At 44.1% G+C, this 25,443-nt stretch overlaps 1 protein-coding gene across 1 annotated transcript; it reads left to right on the top strand.

The window, feature by feature from the left end:
* Positions 1–13,904: 13,904 nt before the first annotated feature.
* On the top strand, positions 13,905–15,891 carry LOC132227905 (heterogeneous nuclear ribonucleoprotein H2-like). Its single transcript, XM_059683562.1, has one exon. It carries the CDS (start codon positions 13,963–13,965, stop codon positions 15,310–15,312), a length of 1,350 nt encoding a protein of 449 aa, XP_059539545.1. The 5' UTR covers positions 13,905–13,962; the 3' UTR covers positions 15,313–15,891.
* Positions 15,892–25,443: the final 9,552 nt, after the last annotated feature.

Below are 25,443 nucleotides of genomic sequence, written 5' to 3' on the forward strand. Positions count from 1 at the left end.
CTCATACCTTGTCTTTCTCTAGTGTGAAAAAAATGACTTAACCCTCTTCACATTTCCTTATACCTCACCTGCACCCAAACAGGTTATATTGGTGGGGGAAAAAGACGACCCACAGGCATGCTGACACATCTCACTTTAAATTCATAACCACACCTGGCCAGTGTGGTTCAGTGATTGAGCATTGACTCATGAGCCAGGAGGTCAGGGTTCAATTCCCTGTCAGGGCTCATGCTTGGGTTACAGGCTTGATCCACAGTAGGGGGCATGCAGCAGGCAGCCAATCAATGATTCTATGTCATCGTTGATGTTTCTCTCCCTCTCCCCCTATCTGAAATGAATGAAAATACGTTTAAATTCATTACCACAAATCTCATATGGGCCCTCAAATCTGCCAGGCATCTTAGTCACCTGTCTGCAATCCTTCTGGATTGGTGTCCCCACTCTCCAAAATGACTATTACTATTTTACTTCCCTACCCCCTCCTTCAAAGCCATAGCACAGGTGCCTACATAGCCCTCCAACTATCGTATTATTCTCTGCTCCCTTTTGCAGCTACACATCTGAGGTAAGATATCTATACTCACTAGTTCCACTTCTCACCTCCCATTCTCTTTTTGCTGTTCCGATTGGATGCATTTTGCTTCCTCTATGCCAAATTGCTAGTTTGAATCTCGGTGTCCTCTACTCTACTATTTTTTAAAAATATGTATTTTATTGATTTTTTGCAGAGAGAAAAGGAGAGAAATAGAGAGTTAGAAACATCGATGGGAGAGAAACATCAGATCAGCTGCCTTCTGCACAACCCCTACTGGGGATGTGCTCACAACCAAGGTACATGCCCTTGGCCGGAATCGAACCTGGGACCCTTTGGGACCCTTCATTCCGCAGGCCGATGCTCTATTCCAGGGGTGGGCAAACTTTTTGACTCGAGGGCCACAATGGGTTCTTAAACTTCACCAGAGGGCCGGAACAAAAGCATGGATGGAGTGTTTGTGTGAACTAATATAAATTCAAAGTAAACATCATTACATAAAAGGGTACGGTCTTTTTTTTTTTTTTTTTTTTTTTTTTTTAGTTTTATTCATTTCAAACGGCCGGATCCAGCCCACAGGCCGTAGTTTGCCCACGGTTGCTCTATCCACTGAGCTAAACCGGTTAGGGCTCAACTCTACTATTTTTTTAAAAAATAAATTTTATTGATTTTTTACAGAGAGGACGGGAGAAGGATAGAGAGTTAGAAACATCAATGAGAGAGAAACATTGATTGGCCACCTCCTGCACACTCCCTACTGGGTATGTACCTGCAACCAAGGTACATGCCCTTGACCGGAATCGAACCTGGCACCCTTGAGTCCGCAGGCCGACGCTCTATCCACTGAGCCAAACCTGCTAGGGCTCTACTCTACTATTGATTCCCTGAAATTATTCATTTCAGGTAGTGTATGCTTCATTTTGATTGGTCCTTTTTTAAGTCATTGATGTTCTCTTAAAGTTCCTTGAATTTGCCACTAAGTTCCTTGATGATGTTACTAAGTTCCTTGAGCATCCTTATAACCATTGTTTTGAACTCTGTACCTGATCATTGGCTTGCTTCCATTCCATTTAGTTCTTTTTCTGGAGATCTCTTCTGTTCTTTCTTTTGTGACATGTTTCTTTGTCTCCGAATTTTTGCTGTTTCCCTGTGTTTGTTTCTATGTATTAGGTAGAGCTGCTATGTCTTCCTGTCATTGGAACCCTGGGTTGAGGGTGGTGTGGGGCTAGGACCCCTTGGTCCTCACGTTGATGCATTTTTTCCACAGCCAGGATATCCCCGCCCAGCAGGCATGGCTCAGTGGTTGAGCGTTGATCTATGAACTAGGACAGTGGTTCTCAACCTTGGCTGCACATTAGAATCACCTGGGAATCTCTTTAAAATCCTGATTTCTGGGCCCCATTCCCCAGAAATTCTGTTTCTTTGTTACTAATGTTGTGGCCCCACCCCATGAGGATGCAGTGAGAGGACGGCCATCTGCAAGCCAAGGAGAGAGGCCTCAGAAGAAACCAAATCTGACCTTCATTTGGACTACTAGCTTCCACACTGTGAGAAGATAAATGTCTGTTGTTTGAGCCACACAACCAGAGGTATTTCACTATGGCAGACTTAGCAACCATACAGATGCTCTTCCCCCCCCCCGCCCCCAATATATTTTTATTGATTTCAGAGAGGAAGGGAGAGGGGAGAGAGAGATACCAACATCAATGATGAGAGAGAATCATTCATTGGCTGCCTCCTGCACTCCCCCTACTGGGCATCGAGCCTGCAACCTGGACATATACTCTTAACCAGAACCGAACCTGGGACCTTTCAGTCTGCAGGCTGATGCTCTATCCACTGAGCCAAACCATCTAGGGCTGCATACAGATGTTTTTATCTTTTATTTCCTACTAGAGGCCCAGTGCACAAAAATTTGTGCACTCAGGAGGGTCCTTCAGCCTGGCCTGTGCCCTCTCACATTCTGGGACCCCTCGAGGGATGACCACCTGCTGGCTTAGGCCTGCTCCCTGGGGGATTGGGCGTAAGCTGGCAGTCAGACATCCCTCTGGCAGCCTGGCAGCCCATGGGGCATGTCCACTTACCAGCAGGGAGCAGACCGAAGCTGTAGTCGGACAACCTTAGCGCTGCTGAGGAGGTGGGAGAGGCTCCCACTACCACTGCTGTACTGGTAACCGTCAGCCTGGCATGTGGCTGAGCAGAGCTCCCCCTGTGGGAGCGCACTGACCACCAGGGGGCAGCTCCTGCATTGAGGGTCTGCCCCCTGGTGGCCAGTGTGTGTCATAGTGACCAGTCATTCCCAGTCATTCTGCTGTTAGGGTCAATTTGCATATTACCCTTTTATTATATAGGATTTTCTATCTCTTTGTCTTTTGCTCTACTTTATGGGAATTTTCTTCGATATTATCATCCAGTGTTTTCATTGTTTTTCATTTCTGGTTTCATATTTTTAATTTCCAACAGCTTTTGTTGTTGTTGTTCTCTGAATGTTCCTTTTTTCCTTGTGTTGTGTCAGATTTACTACTTCTTATTTTATCTGAATATAGTAATAACTAGAGGCCTGGTGCATGAAATTCAGGCACTGGGGGGGAGTCCCTCAGCCCAGCCTACACCCTCTCCCAGACTGGGAACCCTTAGGGGATGTCTTACTCCATGGGGAGTGGGCCGAAGCTGCAGTCTGGCCTCCCTCTGCGTGAGGTCAGAGGGACTTTGAAGGCAATACAGTGATAGAAATATGCAGGATTAAAGATGTTGTTATGGGTTCACACAGTGAGATAGACCACCGATTCCGAATTTAAATTTAAGAGCCTTTATTAAGCTGGCCAGCTGACCATAGTCACAGCACCCTGCCGAAGCAAAGGCTGAACTGCAGCCCAGACTACAGGAGTTACATTTTATTAAATTTTGTGGAGGCCCAGAGAAAATGTGTCTTTCAAATTCTGGGCAACCCCAATATGGAGGAAACTCTCTGTATTTATACTTTTTCCAGTCTTTTGTCTCCCAAATTTGATGAGACTTCCGGGCCTTCTGAGAAAGAAGGCCTGCATGCTGGGAAGGGGCCATGAGACCATATCTCAAGGCCTGCCCTGATGTCAGTACCTTCCTAGTTGTGTGTTTTAGGAACAGACAGCACAGCATGACCCGTCTGGCCAAAGCACCAGATATGCAGCCCAGTACATTCCCCACTGGTTTTATGTACATGAGTTAAATCATTGACTCTTTTGGGTCATTGCTGGGGAGGGACCCCTGAGGACTATAAGCTTGATAGAATTAATTCTTTGCCGAATAAAGTCAGTGGGCCTGTTTATAAGATAAGGGCCTGGAATGAGGGCCAGGAGTAATCTTCAGAGGGTCCAAAGAGTCCTGGATTCTCTATTTTGCCTGGGCTGTCTTAAGCCGGGTGTGATGAGGCCACATCAGGATCCCGTCAACCTTGACTGCCATGGGGTGGTCCTTTCCAGGCAGGAGTCAGTCCTTGGGTGGAAAATTTCTTTACCCAAACAGAGTCACCAGGTTGGAAGGGATGAACCGGATACAGGCAGATCATCTCAGACGTGCTTCTGGTCTGCTTTCTGGGTAGACTGTAAAGCCTGAAAGAACTTGAGTAAACTGGTGAGATGAGTAGTTCAGGGTCTGGAAGAGTCACTAGAATCTGTAAAGGCCCCACTGGTTTTAGGGCAGCCTCCCGTGCTGCTTCGTCGGCAGCCTAGTTCCCTTTTGCTTCTGGGGAGTCAGTGCCAGTTGGCACATCATCCTTGCTCTGCTCATGTCTGTCTAACTGCCTACTATCACCTCAAGGATCCTGGCTCTGAATTCTTTCAGGGAAAATGGGCATTGAATTCTCTTCTGTAACTGCTTCGTGCTGAGGAGGGACAAAAGTTTCTCTCAGAGCCAAGAGATCCTTGCTGTCTGTCAGAGGGACGATGAGGCCTGGGCACAGAAGGAGGTGGGCTTGTGATTGGTGGAGACAAACTGTAACAAATGGTCTGGTGGGAGGGAAAGAAAACATTTCAGTTTTAATAACCTCTATTGAAATAGAGTTTTTCTCCTTAAAATTATCCCTCTGTTTATTAAAATACTAATTTATTTACTGTATTTAATTTGGCCTGATTGTTTGCATAAACACAACAAGAATGGTAACTGACTATCTTTGCTGGAATTTCATGATTGAATCCCAATGTGCCCCATAGGGCCAGGAAGCCAAGCCATCCAGCCGCCATCAGGCCTGCCTGCAGTATCTGCTGCCCATTGTCCTTGCTTCAAAGCCCTTCTCAGCAGCCCTCCTACTCCTCGCGGCCCAGAGTGTGTGGGGGTTCCTTGCTCCCCTTCTACTCTGACCAACCGCCAGTGATGGTAGGGCATGGGCCTGACGCTCCAGCACCAGCCATTCTCAGGGCTACCAAGCAAGATACCAGGCTTTCTCCATGGCACTCTTATTGGCTTCAAGTCTTCAGAGCTCAGACAGGGCTCCTTAAAACATGATACTCCAGTCAAAGTTTTCATTCAATAAAACCACTATTGGAAACTGGTCTTATTGAATTTATGCAAAGAAATGTATTGCCATGATTTATTTAGCATTGCCAAATTTCAGAGGAATTACATGAGGAGAAAAAAACCACTGACCTGCCTTAAGATTTTCTGATTTTCCTTGTCAGTCCTTTTTATGGATTCTCCAGAGTTATAACAAAACAATACCTGTTAGATTTCTTTTGTCATTCCCCACCCCCAAGTACTTTGGCATAACTATTTACCCTCTGTTTAGGAGGCAGAATGTAATTTATTTACTCTTTCTGGCTTATTGGCCTGTACTATTTGATTAATTTCCTTTCAACATTTCTCTTCTCCTTCTTATCACATACACAACCTTTCTAAATTTTATACTTTCAAATTAGCCTTTAAACCTTCTTTCTATGTCTTTTAAAAATGCATAACCATGCCTCAGACCTTCTACTCAGTAATTCCTTATTCTTAGAAACCTCAATCCTTTAATGATTACCATAAAGTAAACAGCCAGTATTTCTTAGATTACTAAGACCAGGTGCTTCCAGCCTTATGCAATTTCAAGTATACTGTATTCGTCTAATTTAGTCTTGAAAGGGTTAAAGAGAACAAAACGGGGCAGAGAGAAACTTACTGAGCTTAGCAGCTTGCGGCCTTGAGTCCAGCAGATAAGTAAAAATCAACAAAACTTCTGGTCTGCTTTCCCTGCCGACGGCCCCTCTCTTTTCTGTATTAACCATTTCCTCAGCTGCTCTCCCTCCTAGATTTTTCCTTCTTTACTCTAAGCCCCAGAGGCTCAAATCCTTCTCCTCTTTTACTACTTTTGACCTCTCTGACTATCTCCCTGTCCCCGAGCCTAGGGCTCCTCCATCTCAGCAGGCTGATAGCCTACCACTCTACCTAGTGAATCCTACTGCCACTACCCCATCTCAAACCCGCTCCGGAGCAGTTTTCAGCTCTCTTCCTCCCCCAGTCAGAGCGGATGCTGTCCCCAACAGAGACCTACTGTAAAGAGAAAATGTACTACTCTTAACCTAACAAGCCTTTGTTTAAACTTCTTTGGGCTATAACCTTATACCTTTAAATTAACCCTAGACTCCTAAAATTTAAACCTAATACAGCAAAATTATACATCAGCGCAAAGAAATTAAAAGTTCTCTACTGTCTTCCCCTTAAAGCAGGGTTTTCCCTATCTTTAAACAAACAACAGACAGAGATAACAAATACCCTTATGTGGATAGCCAGACTGCACAAGGTAGCTTTCGCTTCACATAGACTCTCACACTTACATTCATACACCAGACAATCCGAGTTTTTGACTTCTACCAAATGTTTACTCAGAGTTTAAGCAATCCAACTAATTCCTGACTAATTGCCTAAGGGAGCTCTATGGCTTCCCGGAAGGTGATCAAGCTCCCCTTCCACTCACTTGGAGTGGGCCTGATTGGTAGGGGGTCGACGAAGACGACTGACCCTGACCCATTTTGACAAAGACAAAGTCAAGAAACAACAAAGACAACAAACACCAGACAACAAACCCTGTGCATCCTAAAGCCGCACAAACCAGGTACCCCGGCCACCATCGTGGCCGCGGGTCAGGACCAGGAGTACCGCTGCGTCCAGCCCTCCGTATAGGTCCTTCCGTGGGAGGTCCCAATTCCAGATTAACGACCGGTCTTCCTGACCTCTCCCAAGAGTCCAGGTGGCGTGGTTTCCGACTTGAAAGTTTGGGGTGGACTGGAGGCCTCCTTGGTAGTCGTTCCCCACAGGGATGTGGGGTATCTTGCTGCGTGCCCGGTGACAAGTAGGGGAGAGCCTCCTGCCTTGAATAAGGGGTCTCTCTCCTCCCTGCTGGGGGAGAGCCTCCAGCCTTAATTAGGGGGTCCCTCTCACCCCGGCTGGGGATCTCGCTGGGGGCCTCCAAATGTTATGGGTTCACTCAGTGAGATAGAACACTGACTCAGAATTTAAATTTAAGAGCCTTTATTAAGCTGGCCAGCTGACCACAGTCACAGCACTCTGCCAAAGCAACGGCTGAACTGCAGCCCAGACTACAGGAGTTACATTTTATTATTAAATTCTGTGGAGGCCCAGAGAAAAATGTGTCTTTCAAATTCTGTGCCGCCCAATATGGAGGAAACTCTCTTTATTTATACTTTTCCCAGTCCTTTGTCTCCCAAATTTGGAATGAAACTTCTGGGCCTTCTGAGAAAGAAGGCCTGCATGCTGGGAAGGGGCCATGAGACCATATCTCAAGGCCTGGCCTGATGTCAGTACCTTCCTAGCTGTGTGTTTTAGGAACAGACAGCACAGCATGACCCTTCTGGCCAAAGCACCAGATATGCAGCCCAGCACACATGCAAAGCGCATTGCCTGGCACATAGGGACATGGACACCAGCTGCTTCAGTGTTTAGTTCAAGTTATCATAGGGCCTAACATACTGTTTGGCACAGTGACACGTTTCCCTCCCACGTTCTTACATCCCCTCAGGCGCACGTTCATTTTATGGCAGGACCAACTGGTTCCCAATTTAACACCTGTTTCTACCCCTTAGGATGTTTATTTATCCCAGAAAGCAAGTTTTTCTTTAAAAAGAAATTACACACTTTTGCACCAATCTAGGTAGTATAGGGTTTTAAAGAGTTCTTATCCGTCGTATTGTTTTCACATAATTTTAATTTTATACACATAATTTTAACTCTGTCTGGCTATACACATAAGTGTATTTGTGATCTCTTTCTGTTGTTTGTTTAAAGATAGGGAAAACCCTGTTTATTGTTTTCACATAATTTTAACTCTATGATAGTTTACAACTATCATACATAGTGCTTTAATATCATATATAAAGCAGAAGTTCTTCGAAAATTTCAAAAGCTACTGAAATATAATGTAAGCAGAAAGAGATGCCGGGTAAATTGATAAACATACACATTTTGCCCAGACTTTTGGGGCAAGGTTTTGGACTGATAGGAAAGTACTAGCAAACAAAGTGTTAAGATAGATTTTGGAGAAGAACTCACAGAACTTTCAATACTTGTAATCAATCATGTTAGGTTCTGAAAGTTTCTAAGTTTAAGTCCCAAGGGACTTGACATTAGGCCTGTAGCCCTCAAATGCTTTTCTACAAACATAGGCGTGAGTTAGTCATGTAAAGCTTAAAAACAGTGATTTGCAATCTTTTTCGTCTCATAGCACACATAAACTAATTACTAAAATTCTGTGGCGCACCAAAAATGTATATTTTGCTGATCTGACCAAAAAAATAAGGAGGGAGGAGGTATAACTTTGATTCATTCACATTGGATGGCTTTTGTAGTATTGGGTGTTGTAATTTTTTTTTATTTGATAATCAAGAGAAAATAGTTCAGTGGCCCTGGCTAAATAGTTAGGTATGGCATGTTTTAAAATTTCTTGCAGCATGCCAGTTGAAAATTGCTGCTTTAAACTTAGAGACTTACTTCTCCTCACTCTTTGTTATGTGGTTTTGTAGGCATCTTTTCCAATTTACATAAATTTCATCCAGGTAGAAAGTCTGTTGACAGATGAGCCCTTTTTATCATTGAGGAACTCTGCAAGTTCCTACCAACACCATAGCAGCCATGGGATCTATTAGCCACTCACCAAGTCAGCTCTTCTTATACTCACTCATTCAGGCCTTGAACCTGAGGCCCGTCTGTGGTTCCACAAAGTGTCAGTAGCACTTACCGTGATTATTTACGTTCTTATACAAACAGCTTGCCTTCTTCTGGACTAACTTAGGCTAATAGGTATTGAATTTATGTTACTTATTCAGCCACAATTAATAGTTTTTCCATTTGTTCACTGCTTTCCCTCATTTCTTATTGGTTATATTGGCACAGCACTTATCACATGTGTATAGGTTGCTCTTTGACCTTCAGATACGTTCTTACTATTGAACAATTGATCTGAAATTCATGTGTAACATTCAGCATTTTGTCTTCACTTGAAATTTTTTCTCCTCCATCATAATCTGTCAACACTCACTGCCTTTACACTCACCAGATGTGATGAGAAACATGTATGTACATCTCAGAAATGAGCCCAAATGTAGGAAGCATGACCATTCTGCTACCCTGTCTTTACATTTAAAGTGGTTATTGCCATTTTATTCATATTCATGTTTTTTTTCCCCCTCATTGGGGGGCAGGATTTATAATTACAGAAATAAGACAAAGGTGGGCAAAAAGGCTAACATTCATAATTGAAGTTCTAAGTTGAAAATCATGGGAGCCAACCTTTGTCACAAGCAGCTTCTTTGCAGGTAGTCTACAGTCTAGATCAGGGGTGGGCAAACTTTTTGACTCGAGGGCCACAATGGGTTCTTAAACTGGGCGGAGGGCCGGAACAAAAGCTTGGATGGAGTGTTTGTGTGAACTAATGTAAATTCAAAGTAAACATCATTACATAAAGGGTACAGTCTTTTTTTTTTAGTTTTATTCATTTCAAACGGGCCGAATCCGGCCCGCGGGCTATAGTTTGCCCACAGCTGGTCTATATTCTGCCTCTTTATGGCCCCATCCTCCTCCCCACTTAGGCCTTGTTCTTCTGGTGTGAGTAAAGGATAGGGCAGGCAGCTTCCAGCAAGCCACAGGCTGTCTGCATCTCAGGAGTGTGTCAGCAAGACAGCTCTGCAGCCATGGGGAAACCTGTACTGATCTAGAATACAGAACAGGGTTTTCTGGGAAAGCTCCAGAGAAATAGGATGCCAAGAAGAGACAACTCATTTTATCCAAGAACAAGCAGAGACATCGTGAAAGGTCTCAACTTCCTAGGAGGCTGACCAGCTGCATTTTCAAAACTCCAGTCACAAAGACAACGTCTCATCCTGACAATGTGCTCAGCGGCAGGCAGCACGGTGGGGGGACCTGGGAGAAACCCCAGCAAATCTGTACATACAGGAGACTGCAGGGTCCCCAGGCCTAAGGCCCTGAAGGAGAACTGAGGTACTTTCCATGTCACAAACACCAGGAAACTAATTGCATCGGGAAGTGTGGGTGAACCCCTGGGCGGTGCTGGTCCTGCGTCTCTACACACCGCCCCCAGCCCAGTTTTAAATTGGGCAGAGATGGTCCCAAGAGCAGGTCTCTGTGGGCCACCGCTTCTCTGCAGGCAACTGGTTACCCTTGGAGATATCTACAGACAGACTGAGTGACAAAAGAGAGACTGCAACAAGAAAGCCTGCTGCATGGGAGAATATATTTGCTAATGCTGCCTCAGATAAGGGTTTAATCTCCAAAGTTTACAGGTTACTCTTAAAACTTAAAATGAAGATTGAAAGTCCAACCAAGAAATTGGCAAAGGACTTAAATACTTTTCAAAAGCAGACATGCAGAAGGCTGAGAGATGTGAAAACATGCTCAAAGTCACTAATCTGTAAGATGCAAATCAAAACAATGGAGGTACCATCTCACACCTGTCAGAATGGCTATCAACAAATCAACAAGGACAAGTGTTGGCGAGGATGTGGAGAAAAAGGAGGTACACAAAGTACCTGGCTTCCCCAGGTCTCCAAGTCCTGCACTGCTGGTGGGAATGCAGACTGGTGCAGCCACTGTGGAAAACAGTATGGAATTTCCTTAAAAAGTTAAAAATGGGACTCCCATTTGACCCAGTAATCCCACTTCTAGGACTATATCCCAAGAAACCAGAAACATCAATCAGAAAGGACATATACACCCCTATGTTCATACCAGCACAATTTATAATAGCTAAGATTTGGAAATAGCCTAAGTGCCCATCATCAGATGAGTGGTTCACCTATACAAGGGAATTCTAGCTGCTATAAAAGGATTCTTTATCATTTGCAACAGCATAGATGGATCTGGGAAAGCATTATGCTAAGCTAAATAAGCCAGTCAGACAAAGATAAATATCACATGATCTCATTCATATGTGGGATACAATGAACAACAAACTGAGGAACAAAAATAGATCCAGAGACTAAGAAACACTGAACAGACCATCCAACCTCAGAGAGAAGGCAGTGGGGAGGGGTAAGAGATCAACCAAAGGACTTATATGCAGGCATATTTGCATAAGCAATGGACATTGACACTGGGTGGTGGGGGCTTGTCCTGGGGGACGGGAGTGGGGTGGGGGGTCAATCAGGGTAAAAGAAGAGATGTAATACTGTGAACAATTGAAAAAAAGAGAGAGAGACTGGCTGTGGCTTTGAAGGCAGACAGGTTGGCCAGGGAGGCAGAGAGAGCCAGGAGCCAAGAAAAATGCTGTAAAAACTGAAGGAAAATTAGAAAGTTGTGCTGAGAAAGCTCAGTGGTGTGGCTTTGGGGAGTGGTTCACTGAGAACACCCTGGCCATACTTGTTTCCTTTCATGTCAGTTCTGTTTCTTGCCATGGACTCTGATGCTTTGTTGTATTCAAAAGTTTAATAACATGCAACTTTAAAGACAAAAAAAAAAAAAAAGGAAAACCAACATAAGCGATTGGATTTCCCAGCCCATTCTCAGCAAATGGGAGCCAAATAAGGGCTGCAAATCACTTAGTTCCTACCTGACTACAGCTAAGTAGGCTGGGACCCCTTTAGGACTAGAATGCCCTATGAACTTCATGTGAACTTCAGACTTGTGACTTGGAGCAGAGCCTCATGTCCCAAGTCAAGGTGGTTCTTTCTGCCAATTCCTGGTTTCTTTTGGGCTGAGGCACATGCTGGACTTGGGTTTAAGTCAGGTGCCCACACCTCAGCCCTCTTCTCCCTTCCTCCAGGCACTTGCTAAGCTTAGTGCTGAAGCTAAACATCTGTGTGAGTTTCTGGATATCTTCAGCCCTTAATTGGATAAGTTGCAGCTGGGGCTACAAAGACTGAGGTCAAGAACTCAGAGGTTGCCACAAGTGGCACCTGTAGAATACAGTACAAGTTGGACAAGTATCCCTCAACCAGATTCTGAAGGCTTGCTCCATCCTCCTAGTTTTAGTCTTTCATTAAGGCAGCTAATGCAAGACTACAGGCCCAGCTCTGATCTTATAAAACCCATTGTCACCAACCATACTTTGAACCGAGCAATTAAAAAGCAACTTTATCCATGCCTTACAATCAAAACACGTCATTGACGCCATTGCTCAGGACAGGCTCATGCAATCCTAATTGCAGAGTCTGCTTGGGTAGGTGAGGGAGCTATGCAAGTTTGAGGTACCAAGCTGGGTTCATAGAGCTTGCCAGGCTATAGGGAGGTTATAAGGCACTGACGTTCAAGTGGTACTTATGACTGATACACTTTTCTGCAGTGTGGAACTGCTGCTATGCAAAAAATATTTAAAAATCCATTGACACAGGACCACATGTGCTCTGCACTGGCTGGGGGTCCTCTACCTGTCATAAGCTAATGCTTACTGGGAAGATACTGTGATGGGCACTGGTCTACCCAGTGTCATCTAGCCACAAAATGTCAGAGTTGAAGTTTCTAAAATAAGGTACTTGTCCAAGATTTCAAAGCTCGTTAGTAACAGACATGGACACTCCCCAGGTGAGTTCAAGCCCATATCCTCACTGTCACATACCACACAAAGGATTTCCACATAAAGGATCAGAGATTGAGACTCTCGTCAAGAGTGGCGCTCCCAACTCCACTGCAAACAGTAGCTCAGCCCTCACTGATAGTGAGGAAGGGACATAATGAGAAGAGAGCCACAGGTGTCTAACAATTATTCACCTTGCTAACTAAGGTGTTTTGTTGTTGTTGTTGTTGTTGTTTTTATTTTTACCCCCACAGACCTGGGGAAACTGGAGGGTAAAACAAGGCTGTAAAAAGACAAGATGCCTCAGTAGGTCTATTATTCAGAAAGGAATACGCTTTGATTTGGTAGCTGTGCCTAGACGCTGACTCCCTCGGGGAGTTTCTCAGCAACTCCGATCATTCTCCAGTTCCAGGAACGGTCTGAGCTGTTGTAAAATCATAGAGGTTTAGCCATCTTGTTATGGGACTTTGAGCTCCTGAAGGCTGGACTGAACCTTCCTTTTCCATAGGTACGTGCAGCTGCAAGCTGCAGTGTAACATCTCCCTCATCTACATCTATATATATAAGAGGCTAAGTGACCGACCGTCCATCCGGCACATATGACACAGTGGCCATTTAAAAATAAACATTGATCAATTCTCTGAACGGTGAACAATTGGCAGCCTTTCACACTATAACTTCAGCCATCAAAGATCAAACTGTATACCCCAAATGCTTTTTCTTAGATGGCCCAGGCAGTAGTGGAAAAACATATCTTTATAACGTTTTAATACATTAGAGGTCATGGTGGTACTGTCTTACCCACAGTGTCTACAAGCATTGCTGCAAATTTAACTTCCTTTCAGTGTGCACAAATCCATGCCCTGGACCACTAGTCCATATACAGTCAGCCAACTGGTGAGGGGGCTCAGAGCAGGATTTCCAAGGTGACCAAATATGCCGGGAGCCTTTCCATCCTTACTGCTTGACACAGTCACTGCAGGGAAGAAACATCTGCACAGCATGTTTCAAGGGACCTGGCGTATATGGCATACTGTTCTTAATATGTTTGCTCCCCTTCTTAGCGCTATGTGTTTTAACCAAGGTCACCTCTCGGGGAAAGGTTGTTTCCCCAGGTAGGGATTTTTCCCTGAAGTTAGGGAGGAAATAAAACCCCCTCACTAAGTGCCAGGCAGGTAGTTAATCACTTTAACTACTAGCAATCACACTTAAGCTACATAATCTTCTTTACTCCCTGGAATGGAGATAAGAAACGCCCTAACCTTTGGAATAGAAATTGATAGGATTAAAATCAACTGGTATAAATACAGATGTAACAAGACAATAAGATACAGAACCTGGTTTGCTATAACCGTTTGAGGGCAGGAGGAACATCATTAGAGCTCCACTGAAATTGCATTGATCCGAGCTTGCCACCAAGAGCCTAACAGTCACCATGATGCTGAGCACGGAAGGCAGAGAGAGTTTCGTGGTGAAGGTCAGGGGCCTACCCTGGTCCTGCTCTGCTGATGAAGTGATGCACTTCTTCTCTGAGAGCAAAATCCAAAATGGCACATCAGGTATTCATTTCATCTACACCAGAGAAGGCAGACCAAGTGGTGAAGCATTTGTCAAACTTGAATCTGAAGATGAAGTGAAATTGGCTTTGAAGAAGGACAGAGAAACCATGGGACACAGATATGTTGAAGTATTCAAGTCCAACAGTGTTGAAATGGACTGGGTGTTGAAGCATACAGGTCCAAATAGTCCTGATGCTGCCAATGATGGCTTCGTCCGCCTTAGAGGACTCCCATTTGGCTGTAGCAAGGAGGAGATTGTTCAGTTTTTTTCAGGGTTGGAAATTGTGCCAAATGGGATGACACTGCCTGTGGACTTTCAAGGGCGGAGCACAGGGGAGGCCTTTGTGCAATTTGCTTCACAGGAGATAGCTGAAAAGGCCTTAAAGAAGCACAAGGAAAGAATAGGCCACAGGTACATTGAAATCTTTAAGAGTAGCCGAGCTGAAGTCCGAACCCATTATGATCCTCCTGGAAAGCTCATGGCTATGCAGCGACCCGGTCCCTATGATAGGCCAGGGACTGGCAGAGGTTATAATAGCATTGGCAGAGGGGCTGGGTTTGAAAGGATGAGGCGAGGTGCCTATGGTGGAGGGTATGGAGGCTATGATGATTATGGTGGCTATAATGATGGGTATGGCTTTGGGTCTGATAGATTTGGAAGAGACCTCAACTACTGTTTTTCAGGAATGTCTGATCATAGATACGGAGATGAGGGGTCCAGTTTCCAGAGCACCACAGGCCACTGTGTACACATGAGGGGATTACCTTACAGAGCCACTGAGAATGATATTTACAATTTTTTCTCACCTCTTAAACCCATGAGAGTACACATTGAAATTGGACCCGATGGCAGAGTTACTGGTGAGGCAGATGTTGAATTTGCTACTCATGAAGATGCTGTGGCAGCTATGGCAAAAGACAAGGCTAATATGCAACACAGATATGTGGAGCTCTTCTTGAATTCTACTGCAGGAACAAGTGGGGGTGCTTATGATCACAGCTATGTAGAACTCTTTTTGAATTCTACAGCAGGGGCAAGTAGCGGTGCTTATGGTAGCCAAATGATGGGAGGGATGGGCTCATCCAACCAGTCTAGTTATGGGGGTCCTGCTAGCCAGCAGCTGAGTGGTGGTTACGGAGGTGGTTATGGTGGTCAGAGCAGGATGAGTGGATATGACCAAGTGCTGCAGGAAAACTCAAGTGACTATCAGTCAAGCCTTGCGTAGGTAGAGAAGGAGCATTAAACAGCTACTACAGAAATGAAAGCTGAGCATTTATGGGGTTGAATAGAATGGGAGGGCTGTCTAGCATATCCAATATGGTTAATGGGAAATAGATTCTGATTACTCTAGGTCAACTTTTCTTTCTTTTTCTTTTTTTAAGAAAACAAAGGTTATGTTTAATACTTTTGCATTACGGGCTTGTGATTTAAGCTTACTGTAAAATGGGAATCAGAATTGTTTTCAAGCTCAGTAATTTTGAACACTGAAATATTCAGTACTGACCATAACTGTTAAAACAATTTTCATCTTTCCTCAAGTTAGTTTATGTTGTAGGAGTGTACCTAAGCAGTAAGCATATTTAGGTTAAAACAATTCTCTTATGTTAAATGTTGCTCTTATACCACAAGACATTGAAAACTTTGGATGTGTGTTGAGAAACATGCTTTTCTGTAAAACTCAAATATAGGGACTCTGTCTATAATTCAAAGTGAAAACATTTGGCATGTTTGTTAATTCTAGCTTTTTGGTTTACTATCCTATAAGGCATGTGAGTGTACACTTATTTTTATTAAGATCTGGGACAATTTTGAGATGTAATACCAATTGATACTTTAGGAATTGGGTCATGTCATTTGTATAAAATTCTGAAGCTTTGACTTAAATCTTTCCTTGTATTGTGATTTCCATTAGACATATTGTACTAAATGAAACTTGTTAAATAAAACTTCCTTTTAAAAAAAAAAAGAAAATCAACAATTCTCTGAACTCAAGACTCAAATCTATACATTGAAAAGGCACATTTGGACTAGGAAATATTGACCCAGAATGATGAGAACAAACAGAGCTCTGTTTGTAGCAATGGCAGAGCAGATAACTTGGGCCTGCTCTCTCATTGAAAACAACCATAAAACCTGGAGAAATTATACAGGAGTGGGCAAAAGTAGGTTTACAGTTGTGAGTATGGGAAATGTTTATTACTGTATTTTTTATTAATTATTGTATTATTTATTATTATTATTAACCTACTTTTTTGTATTTTTTAGGTGTAATTAACATTTCAATCAGTAAATTTTTTTAATTAAATCTTTATTGTTCAGATTATTACATTTGTTCCTCTTTTTTCCCCCCATAACTCCCCTCCTCCCAGTTCCCGCCCCACCCTCCACCCTCACTCCCCACCCACTGTCCTCATCCATAGGTGCACGATTTTTGTCCAGTCTCTTTCCACATCTCCCACACCCCTTTCCCCCGCAAGAATAGTCAGTCCATTCCCTTTCTATGTCCCTGATTCTATTATGATCACCAGATTATTTATTCACTTGATTCTTAGATTCACTTGTTGATAGATGCATATTTGTTGTTCATAATTTGTATCTTTACCTTTTTCTTCTTCTTCCTCTTCTTAAAGGATACCTTTGAGCATTTCATATAATACTGGTTTGGTGGTGATGAACTCCTTTAGCTTTGTCTTATCTGTGAAGCTCTTTATCTGACCTTCACTTCTGAATGATACCTTTGCTGGATAAAGTAATCTTGGTTGTAGGTTCTTGGTATTCCTCACTTTGAATATTTCTTGCCATTCCCTTCTGGCCTACAAAGTTTCTGTTGAGAAATCAGCTGACAGTCGTATGGGTATTCCCTTGTAGGTAACTGGTTTCTGTCTCTTGCTGCTGTTAGGATTTTCTCTTTGTCTTTTGCTCTTGGCATTTTAATTATGATGTGTCTTGGTGTGGTCCTCTTTGGGTTCCTTTTGTTTGGGGTTCTCCGTGCTTCCTGGACCTATAGGTCTATTTCTTTCACCAGGTGGGGGAAGTTTTCTGTCATTATTTCTTCAAATAGGTTTTCAATATCTTGCTCTCTCTCTTCTTCTGGCACCCCTATAATTCTGATGTTGGTACGCTTGAAGCTGTCCCAGAGGCTCCTTACACTATCTTCGTATTTTTGGATTCTTTTTTCATTTTGCTTTTCCAATTGGGTGTTTTTTGCTTCTTCGCGTTTTGAATCTTTGACTTGATTCTTGCGCTCCTCTGGTCTGCTGTTGGGTGTCTGTATAATATTCTTTATTTCAGTCAGTGTATACTTAATTTCTAGTTGGTTTTTTATCACAACATCGAGGGTCTCATTAGATTTCTTGAGGATCTCACTACATTTATCGGCGGTCTCACCAGTCTTTTTGAGGGCCTTACTAAGTTTATCGGCAGCTTCTAGACAGTTCTTGAGAGACCTTAAAAGTGTGGTTTTGAGCTCTATATCTTCCATTTCTGACATTTGTGTCCTGTTTCTTTGTCTCCGCATTTTTTTATCTTTTCTTGGTGCACCCCCTAGTGGTCTTTGTGCACAATCTTGTTGTAGTTAAGCCTTAATTGTCGGCAATACCAGGGGTGATTTGACCTCCAGGCTAACTGGCTATGAGAGTCAGCTGTGTCTGCAGTGGGAGAGCTTCTGTGCTGGATCTCTAGGGCGGTGCTAATCTAGCGTTTGCCTGAGGCTATCTGGCAAATGGCTCTGTGCAGGGCTTGGGCGGGGCGGGTCCCCGGGGATCTACAGGGCGGGCTGGAGCGAGCAGTTATGGCTGCTCTCAGTTCCATCTCTAGGGGCTCTGCCTCTCAGAGTCCGAGCAACTGCTGCAAACCTCGGAGAGAAAGCTCCGACAGAAGCCAGACAGTTCCGCTTCTCCTATTTGAGTCTGGGACCCTAAAGATTCGCCCGGATCTGGAGCTCAGAGTCTGAAACTCCCTCCCGATTGAAAACAACAACAGCGCCCTTGCCGCCAGCCCGCTCCAGGTATAATCCGCACCTGAGTATTTCACTTCAGCACTGCGCCTCCTCTGAGTCTGGGTATGATATTCTCTTTCCTCCTAGTTGTAGAATTTCCACTCAGCCAGCCTTCCTGTGGTTCTGGATGATGTCTGTTCTGTCCTTTAGTTATATCTCTGAAGTGGTTGTTCGAGGCAGCAATCTCCTGTGTTAATCTATGCCACCATCTTGGTTTTCCTCCTTATTAACCTACTTTTGCCCACCCATGTATATCTGTTTGAAACTATCAGAAATCAATGCATAAGGATTTATGGTGTTAAAATCTGTGATGAGGCTGCCCACATGGGGGCAGCCTTTCACAAGCTCTCAGAGCCTTTTAGAGAGCACTTATGGGGAGGGAGGGTGTGAGTCCCAAGAGTCCATAGAAAAGGAGAGATGAATTTAGCATTGGGGACCGCCTCTGCCAATTCTGAAAATAGAGGCCAAGAGGTCTAGAAGCTAAACACAGTTTTTAACAGACGCATGGGGCTGAAGGGACAAAAATTAGAGTTGAAGGCTGCAAGGAAAAATTATACACCTCAGGTTTTAATTTGAAATGCGAAACAGTTCATCCAGATTCCAATGATCTCAATCCTGTTTGGATTAAAGGGACTACAAGTGACTAATGTCTACTTGCCCAGCAGAAGCAAAAGTAAGTTATGTAGGAGCACAACATCGACCAGAGCTCTGAACTGTCTACAGTTCGTCAAGGGTGATTCTGCGGCTCAGTTCAAATTAGCCGGACTTGCCAGGAGACAAAATCTGGACAAAAGCCAAGAGAAATGGCCATGGAAACAGGTCTGTACGGGATCTGATGCTCTAAGCCAGGGGTCAGCCAAACATGGCCCACAGGCCAAATCCAGCCCTCCACCTGTTTTTGTATATCAAGGCTCATTGAGTCACAGCCACACTCATCCTTATGTGTGTGTGTGTGTGTGTGTGTGTGGCTGCTTTTGTACTGTTCAGAGCATAGTAACAATGTAGGCTAAATAAATATTATCTATTATAATCAGATAAGTCCTATCTATCCATGCTTCTATCTAAGGTCCTTCTTTAAGCTAATACCGAATGAATAAAATAAGATGTTTAAAATTGCTAGGAAACTGACCATTTACAGGTTTGTGGAAGATGGAAAAGAACCCTGAGCTCCAAAGCCTGAAGTATTTACTGTCTGGCCCTTTACAGAAAAAGTTTATTACCCCCCAATCTAAGCAGCTACTTCAGTAATAGTGGAATAGTAAACAGAGGATCAATATAGCCAACAATTGGAAAAGATAATAAAATAGATAAACCCTAATGAGGCTCATGAAGAGAGGGACAGGAACTGAGGCAAAGGTACAACTAACCAGTCTGAGGAGTTGAAGGGGGAAATTTACCTAAATTTTGCATAACTGAAAAAATGAAGACCATTTAACAAACAAATTAAGCTAATAAACTTAAAAATTTATGTTCATTGGAAAAACTATCTTTGCTGTTAAAAGTCTTACAGATGTCCCTGGTCCCCCCATCCCCCCAATTGGCTCTCTCCATCCCGCTCATCTGAAAAATTCTCATGGCAAACACCAACTTACCAAAAGTGACAAACCCTAGCTGGTTTGGCTCAGTGGATAGAGCAGGGGCCTGTGGACTGAAGGGTCCCAGGTTTGATTCTGGTCAAGGGCACATGCCTGGGTTGTGGACTGGATCCCCAAGTAGGGGATGTGCAGGAGGCAGCCAATCAATGATTCTCTCTCATTATTGATGTTTCTATCTCTCTCTCCCCTCTCTCTCTTCCTCTCTGAAAGCAATAAAAGTATATTTAAAAATAGAAAGAAAAGTAAGTAGTCCTCTGTCTATTAAAGAAATTGAATTTATAATTCCCACAAAGAAAACAAGAGGTGAATTCATTCTAAAGTTCAAGGAAGAAGTAACACCAATTACAAAAAAAACCCTTTTAGAGAATAAAAAAAGGGTAATCTGGCCTCACCTGAGCAGGGTGAGGAGGGAAACCATGCCAATCCCAAACCAGTGTGTGGCAAAGAGCCCACGGGAGGTGATGAGGCAGCCCACATAGGGGCAGCCTTACATAGGCTGTCAGAGCCCAGAGATAAAGATCAAGAGAGAGAGGACAGGTAGAGAGAGAGAGAGAGAGAGAGAGAGAGAGAGAGAGAGAGAGGTGAGAGTCCCCAGTGTCCATGTGGAGGAACAGCCTTGTAGAGTGTTACGACCCAAGGTGAATGAGGGGAGGGGTCCTGAAGGCTGCATGCTGGCACGGGAGTCAGAGCCTGAGAAAGGTGAAGGAAGCCAGCTGGGGGTTGTCACAGCCTGGTGAGGAGGGCATCCATGCAGGGGGGTGTCCTTGTGTGGGGTGGCAGAGCCCAAGCAGGGAGAGGCGATGTCTGGGTGGGTAAGAGGGGAGCAGTGGGCATGAGAGGTTAATTACATGGGAGACTGAAAATAGGTAGGTTTCTCATTGTCTGAGAAGACAGTTCCAAATAGAGAAAGGGTGAAGTCTAGAATGAGCCCTGTGGTTTTGGATTGGAGTTTTATGTGCATAAATATATTTCCTATGTTTGTCCGTGCCACCCCCTGCTGGTCAGCACACATCATAGTGAGCAATCGAACTCCCGTTCTTCTGGTTGAACTCCTGAGGGGACACTTTGCACATTAGCCTTTTATATATATAGATTCCACAAATGTTGAATAAGTGGAATCATTCAGCATGTATACTTTTGAAACTGGCTTTTTTCATTTGGCATACTTTCCTTAAGGTTGCGCCAAGATGTGTGTATCAACAGTTTGTTCCTTTTTCATTGCTGAGAAGTATCCCATGGTGTGGACATACCATGGTTTGTTTAACCTCAGTCATCCATTAAAAGAAATCTGGACAGTTTACAGTTTGTGGCTATTAAGAATAAACTGCCATAAACATTCATGTATGAGTTATCTTTCCTTTTTCCTTTCTCTCTGGGTAATCACCAATCTTGATGAGTCAAACTTCCTAAATATCTCTTGAACTCTGCCCCACCATCATCTGCCATCTGGATTACTTGTCACTTAAAATATATATGTTGGAGAGAGGAGAAGGAAGGTAGGAGGAAGGGAGAGAGGGAGGGAGAGAGTGGAGAGAGAGAGAGGAGAGAGAAAGAAAGAAAGAAAGAAAGAAAGAAAGAAAGAAAGAAAGAAAGAAAGAAAGAAAGAAAGAAAGAAAGAAGAAAGAAAGACTAATGTGAGAGAGAAACATCGATTGATCGCCTCCCATATGAACCCTAACAGGTGAATGAACCAGCAACCTAGGTGTGTGTCCTGACCAGGGATCCAACTGGCAACGTTTCAGTGCATAGGAAGACACTCCAACCAACTGAGCCACACCAGCCTGGGCTACTTGTCATTTCTCTGGCAGCAGGCCCTCAATCCAATCTAGGGTGATTTTTTTAAAGCTTTTGATCATGTTACTCTCCAGTTTCATACTTATGAATAGCTTCTCATTGTCTTGGAGATTACATCTCAAATCGAACTGCTCTGCTCACCCCTCCAACCTCATTTCTCTTCACCAGTTTTCACCAGACATCCTCAAACATCTTTCAGTGTCTGCATGGCAGATGGAGGAAAGAGCAGGGGTGAAGGCAGAGAAGAGGGTGAGTGCATGGCAGATGCCAGCAAGGGTAAAACCGCTGTCACTGGTGGGAGAGCACATGCAGAGTTCCCTAGGCTAGTGCTCTGCATTAGGCTTAGTGATTGTGTGGTAGGCTTCAAACACAATAACTTGCAGCACAGTATTGATTGGCGCTACAGTAGAATTAATTCCTCTGGTGTGTGTTAAATCTCATTATTTCCCCTTGGTTTGAACCTGACTCAGCACACAACAGCAGCAAGACCATGGAGTAAATTAAGTGCACAAGTTAAATGGTTTCTGGAACTTGGATCATGTCCGGAGACTCAGGAGAGAAATGATCTTGCTATTTTGCAAAGAGCGGGAGTTTAAATGACAGGGATATTGAGAGCTAAAAGAACAGAAAGTGATCACTAATGCTTGGGGGGAAAGCACTGGTCTGAATGAGGCAGACCCAATTATTTACCATTCGCCAGCGTCCCATGCACCCCAGGACCCAACAAAATTGAGCCTTTGGGTGGGGTCAAGCCCTGCCCCTAAGGCAGGAAATGTTCCCAGGGATGTCCCTCTGACCTGCAGCCAGGCTGCTGGACTCCCAGGGAGCCGATGCTGGGAGTGCGGGGCCTGTTCCCTAGGCTGTTCTACAGCCAGACGAAGGCCAGCAGCTCCACTAGTTGAGTGAGGAATTGTTTCACCTTAACCTTTCAGCCTGGCAAGGTGCAAGGTGTTGTTCCTCATCTACCCTGGGCTCCCACCCTCCCAACTCGCCCACCCCTGCATCTCCCAGGAGGGATGCTGCCTCAGCAGAGGTGAGACCAGGCTCTCTGCTTCCCTGAACTGAACTCCACAGGGATGGGAGCTGCGCAGCTGCCCAGCCACGGTCTCCCAAGGGCTCAACGGCTCCAAGGAAACGGACTTCTTCACTGGCAAGTGATTGTTTCTGCTCTTTGACGAAACCCATGCCAATGCCTTCTTCCATTAAGACAAATAATTTTGATTGACGGGTACCCGTCATTTTAGAAGGCTTTCCCTCCCACCATGCAGTTTTCCATGTTCCTCATAAAGTAATTTCCATTATTGAATGCTAACAGAGAAAACAGGATTGCAGAAACAGTCACAAAAAGTAGTGATGGCATAAATTATAGTGAAAAAGACTGTGAAGACAGAGGGGTCTGTCCCAATTGTCTGAGTCACTGAAAACCAAACACCGAGGCTTACCTCCGGGGTTAATGGAGACCTGAATCATGGAACCAAACAGCCATGTTCAGGAAACCAATTTAACCTCTAGGGCTCTCACTTCCCACTCTCCAGTCACAGTCTAACCAGAGCAAGTCTCCATCCAATAGTCTAGGTAATGGTGCAGTGGGTGTACACCCATATACCCTAAGTGGGTGCAAGAAACATCACTTTGCTTTATTTTTCTAAATCAAACAAAACTTACCTCTAAGTCCCACTTCCCCAAGTGCTGAGGCACTGAGTCCTGTTTAGCTCCTTTGGCTGTTGCTGTTTGAACACTTGGAGCTGCCCAGGAGCTTCCAGGCATCTCAAGAAACTACAAAGTCCAGCAACTGCAGAGCCTGGATGACCTTGGAGCTTCAGGCTGTGCCTGAGATGTCCACACGGGGGTTAGTGCCCACGCTGCCAGGCGCATTCGAAGGCAGGAAGCGCCTTCTCTGAGATTCACCGAGTCCCAAGGCAGGGCAATTTGTGATCCATGTCCCCAGCAGCTACCTGCCATCCAAGAGGCTCCTTGCCATTGCTCCCTCTGGGCCCCACTTGGAAGTGGGGATGCAGGGCCCTGGCACCCTTTGAACCAGGAAGTTCAAAGGCCTATCGTCTTACATCTGGCCAAATCTGTCTCCTCAATGCACTTGGCCTCAGTGGCTCTCCTCTCCACTTTATCCTCCCCCTCAATGAACTGAGTCTCCCAAACAAAAACCTGCATGAGACGTAGTGTCACAGGAGCTTGGCAACTTGTGTTTTATTCCAAGAACTACAAAGGCTATTCTTGTACTAGCTTTCTTCAGTCTTTTAAAAAAATTAATTATGCAATAAAATGATTCTACCAAAATTGCGCTGTACTGAGATGGTCTCTCAGGTTACTCTCTATATAGCTTATGTACCAATTTACTGCTCAGTGAAAATGAACATTTAACTTCTTTCCTTTTTGGGGGGCGAGGGAATGGGCTCAGCCCACACCTCTTGTCCCTCCAGCAGTTTCTGTGACTTTCCTTGGTCCTGCAGGAATAGATGAGGTTGCCACACAACAGAAGGGGACAAAGTCAAGAACCTCCATGGCTGGGCGCGGGGTCTGGCCACATCAGTCAGCACCACATCTACCACATGATCTAGAGTCGGAATGTTGATGTCTACAGTCCGGAGTGGGCCTCTGTGATCTCAGGCCACAACTCAGGGGACAGGGAGCAGTCCCTCCCCACTTTCTCCCCTCCTCCTCAGAGGAGTAGTGAACCCATGCCCTGGCTGCACTAGGCTGAGGGAGGGTGTCACGTGACCTCTCCCATGTCCGGAGCCCTGCAGCGCAGCAAGGTAAATGTACACAGGAGTCAAATCCCTGCACAGCTGCTGACCACACACATCCCTTGTCCCCTCTGGGCCTCAGTTTCCTTAAATTTTAAAATGAGAACACATAAAGGCATCCTATCTCATAGGATTATTCTGAGGATTAAATCACTTAGTATCCATGCCCTGATCTTCCCCCTGAAACATGTGTTCCCTGCCCCAACTCCAGCAGTCCTCTCTCCCTCAGGGAGCAGCAGTCCGGAACCTAACTTCTTTCCATTGAAATCTTAAAGACCACTGATCTGGGTTCAGATGAGCTGAACAGGAGAAAGATGAGTATAAATTGAAGTGCACGAATGTTCCTGAAAAATATGACTGAGTTCATACATACAGAGGGATGCTGAAGATTTCAAATAATCATTATTGAGGAATTCTGCACATTCCTGTGTATGGATGTCATTAGTATTTTGGTCATTGCAAGTCACATATGCTGAAAGAAGAAAGCTTAGAAAATGCTAAAAACTACAAAGTAAATAAAAAATCCAAGAGGTGTTCATAAAAAACCACTGCAAACATTTCAGTGTATGTTTTTTAGTTCTTTCTCTAACACATTTTTAACATTTTATCACAAAATACGTATGTGTATTTTTTAAATTCAAGTAAAGTGTTATGAATTTGATGGTGAAAAATAGCCCTAACCTTTCTCATGTAATGCCCAACATTAGAGGTAATCTCTTTTTCACTTTTCTAGCTATTTCTTTTAGTATTTACTGCCATGTGTCTCAAGATCATGTTGATTCTACTAGTTCTCAATTTTCAGTCATAGATATTTTCTATTTATCTCCACCAAGGAAGATGAAAATTAGCTCTCTCTCTTTCTCTCTCTCTCTCTCTCTCTCTCTCTCTCTCTCTCTCTCTCTCTCTCTCAGTTTCCCCTGCCATTGCTGTTCCTCTTCCTTATTTTTTAAAAATCTTTATTGTTGAATGTATGACATATGTCCCCTTTTTTCTCCCATTGACCTGTTCCTCTTTATAAGCATTCACACTCACAGGTGAGTATAATATGATAGCATAATTTGGTTGTGTTTCCATTCTTAAGTTTTTCTTGGTATTAGTAATTGTTTTTCTGTTTGTTTAGCTTTCCACGTGCTTATTCATGTACTGATTCATCAGCCAGAGTGTCAGCCAGAGCTGTCAACCCCCCTTCAGTGGGTTCGGACATCCCA

The sequence above is a fragment of the Myotis daubentonii genome, chromosome 2 (genome assembly GCF_963259705.1).
Source record: "Myotis daubentonii chromosome 2, mMyoDau2.1, whole genome shotgun sequence".
Classification (NCBI taxonomy): domain Eukaryota; kingdom Metazoa; phylum Chordata; class Mammalia; order Chiroptera; family Vespertilionidae; genus Myotis; species Myotis daubentonii.

Bases quoted from the DNA above. Each gene is read 5' to 3' on its own strand.
- LOC132227905 (XM_059683562.1), top strand. From the start codon at position 13,963: ATGATGCTGAGCACGGAAGGCAGAGAGAGTTTCGTGGTGAAGGTCAGG.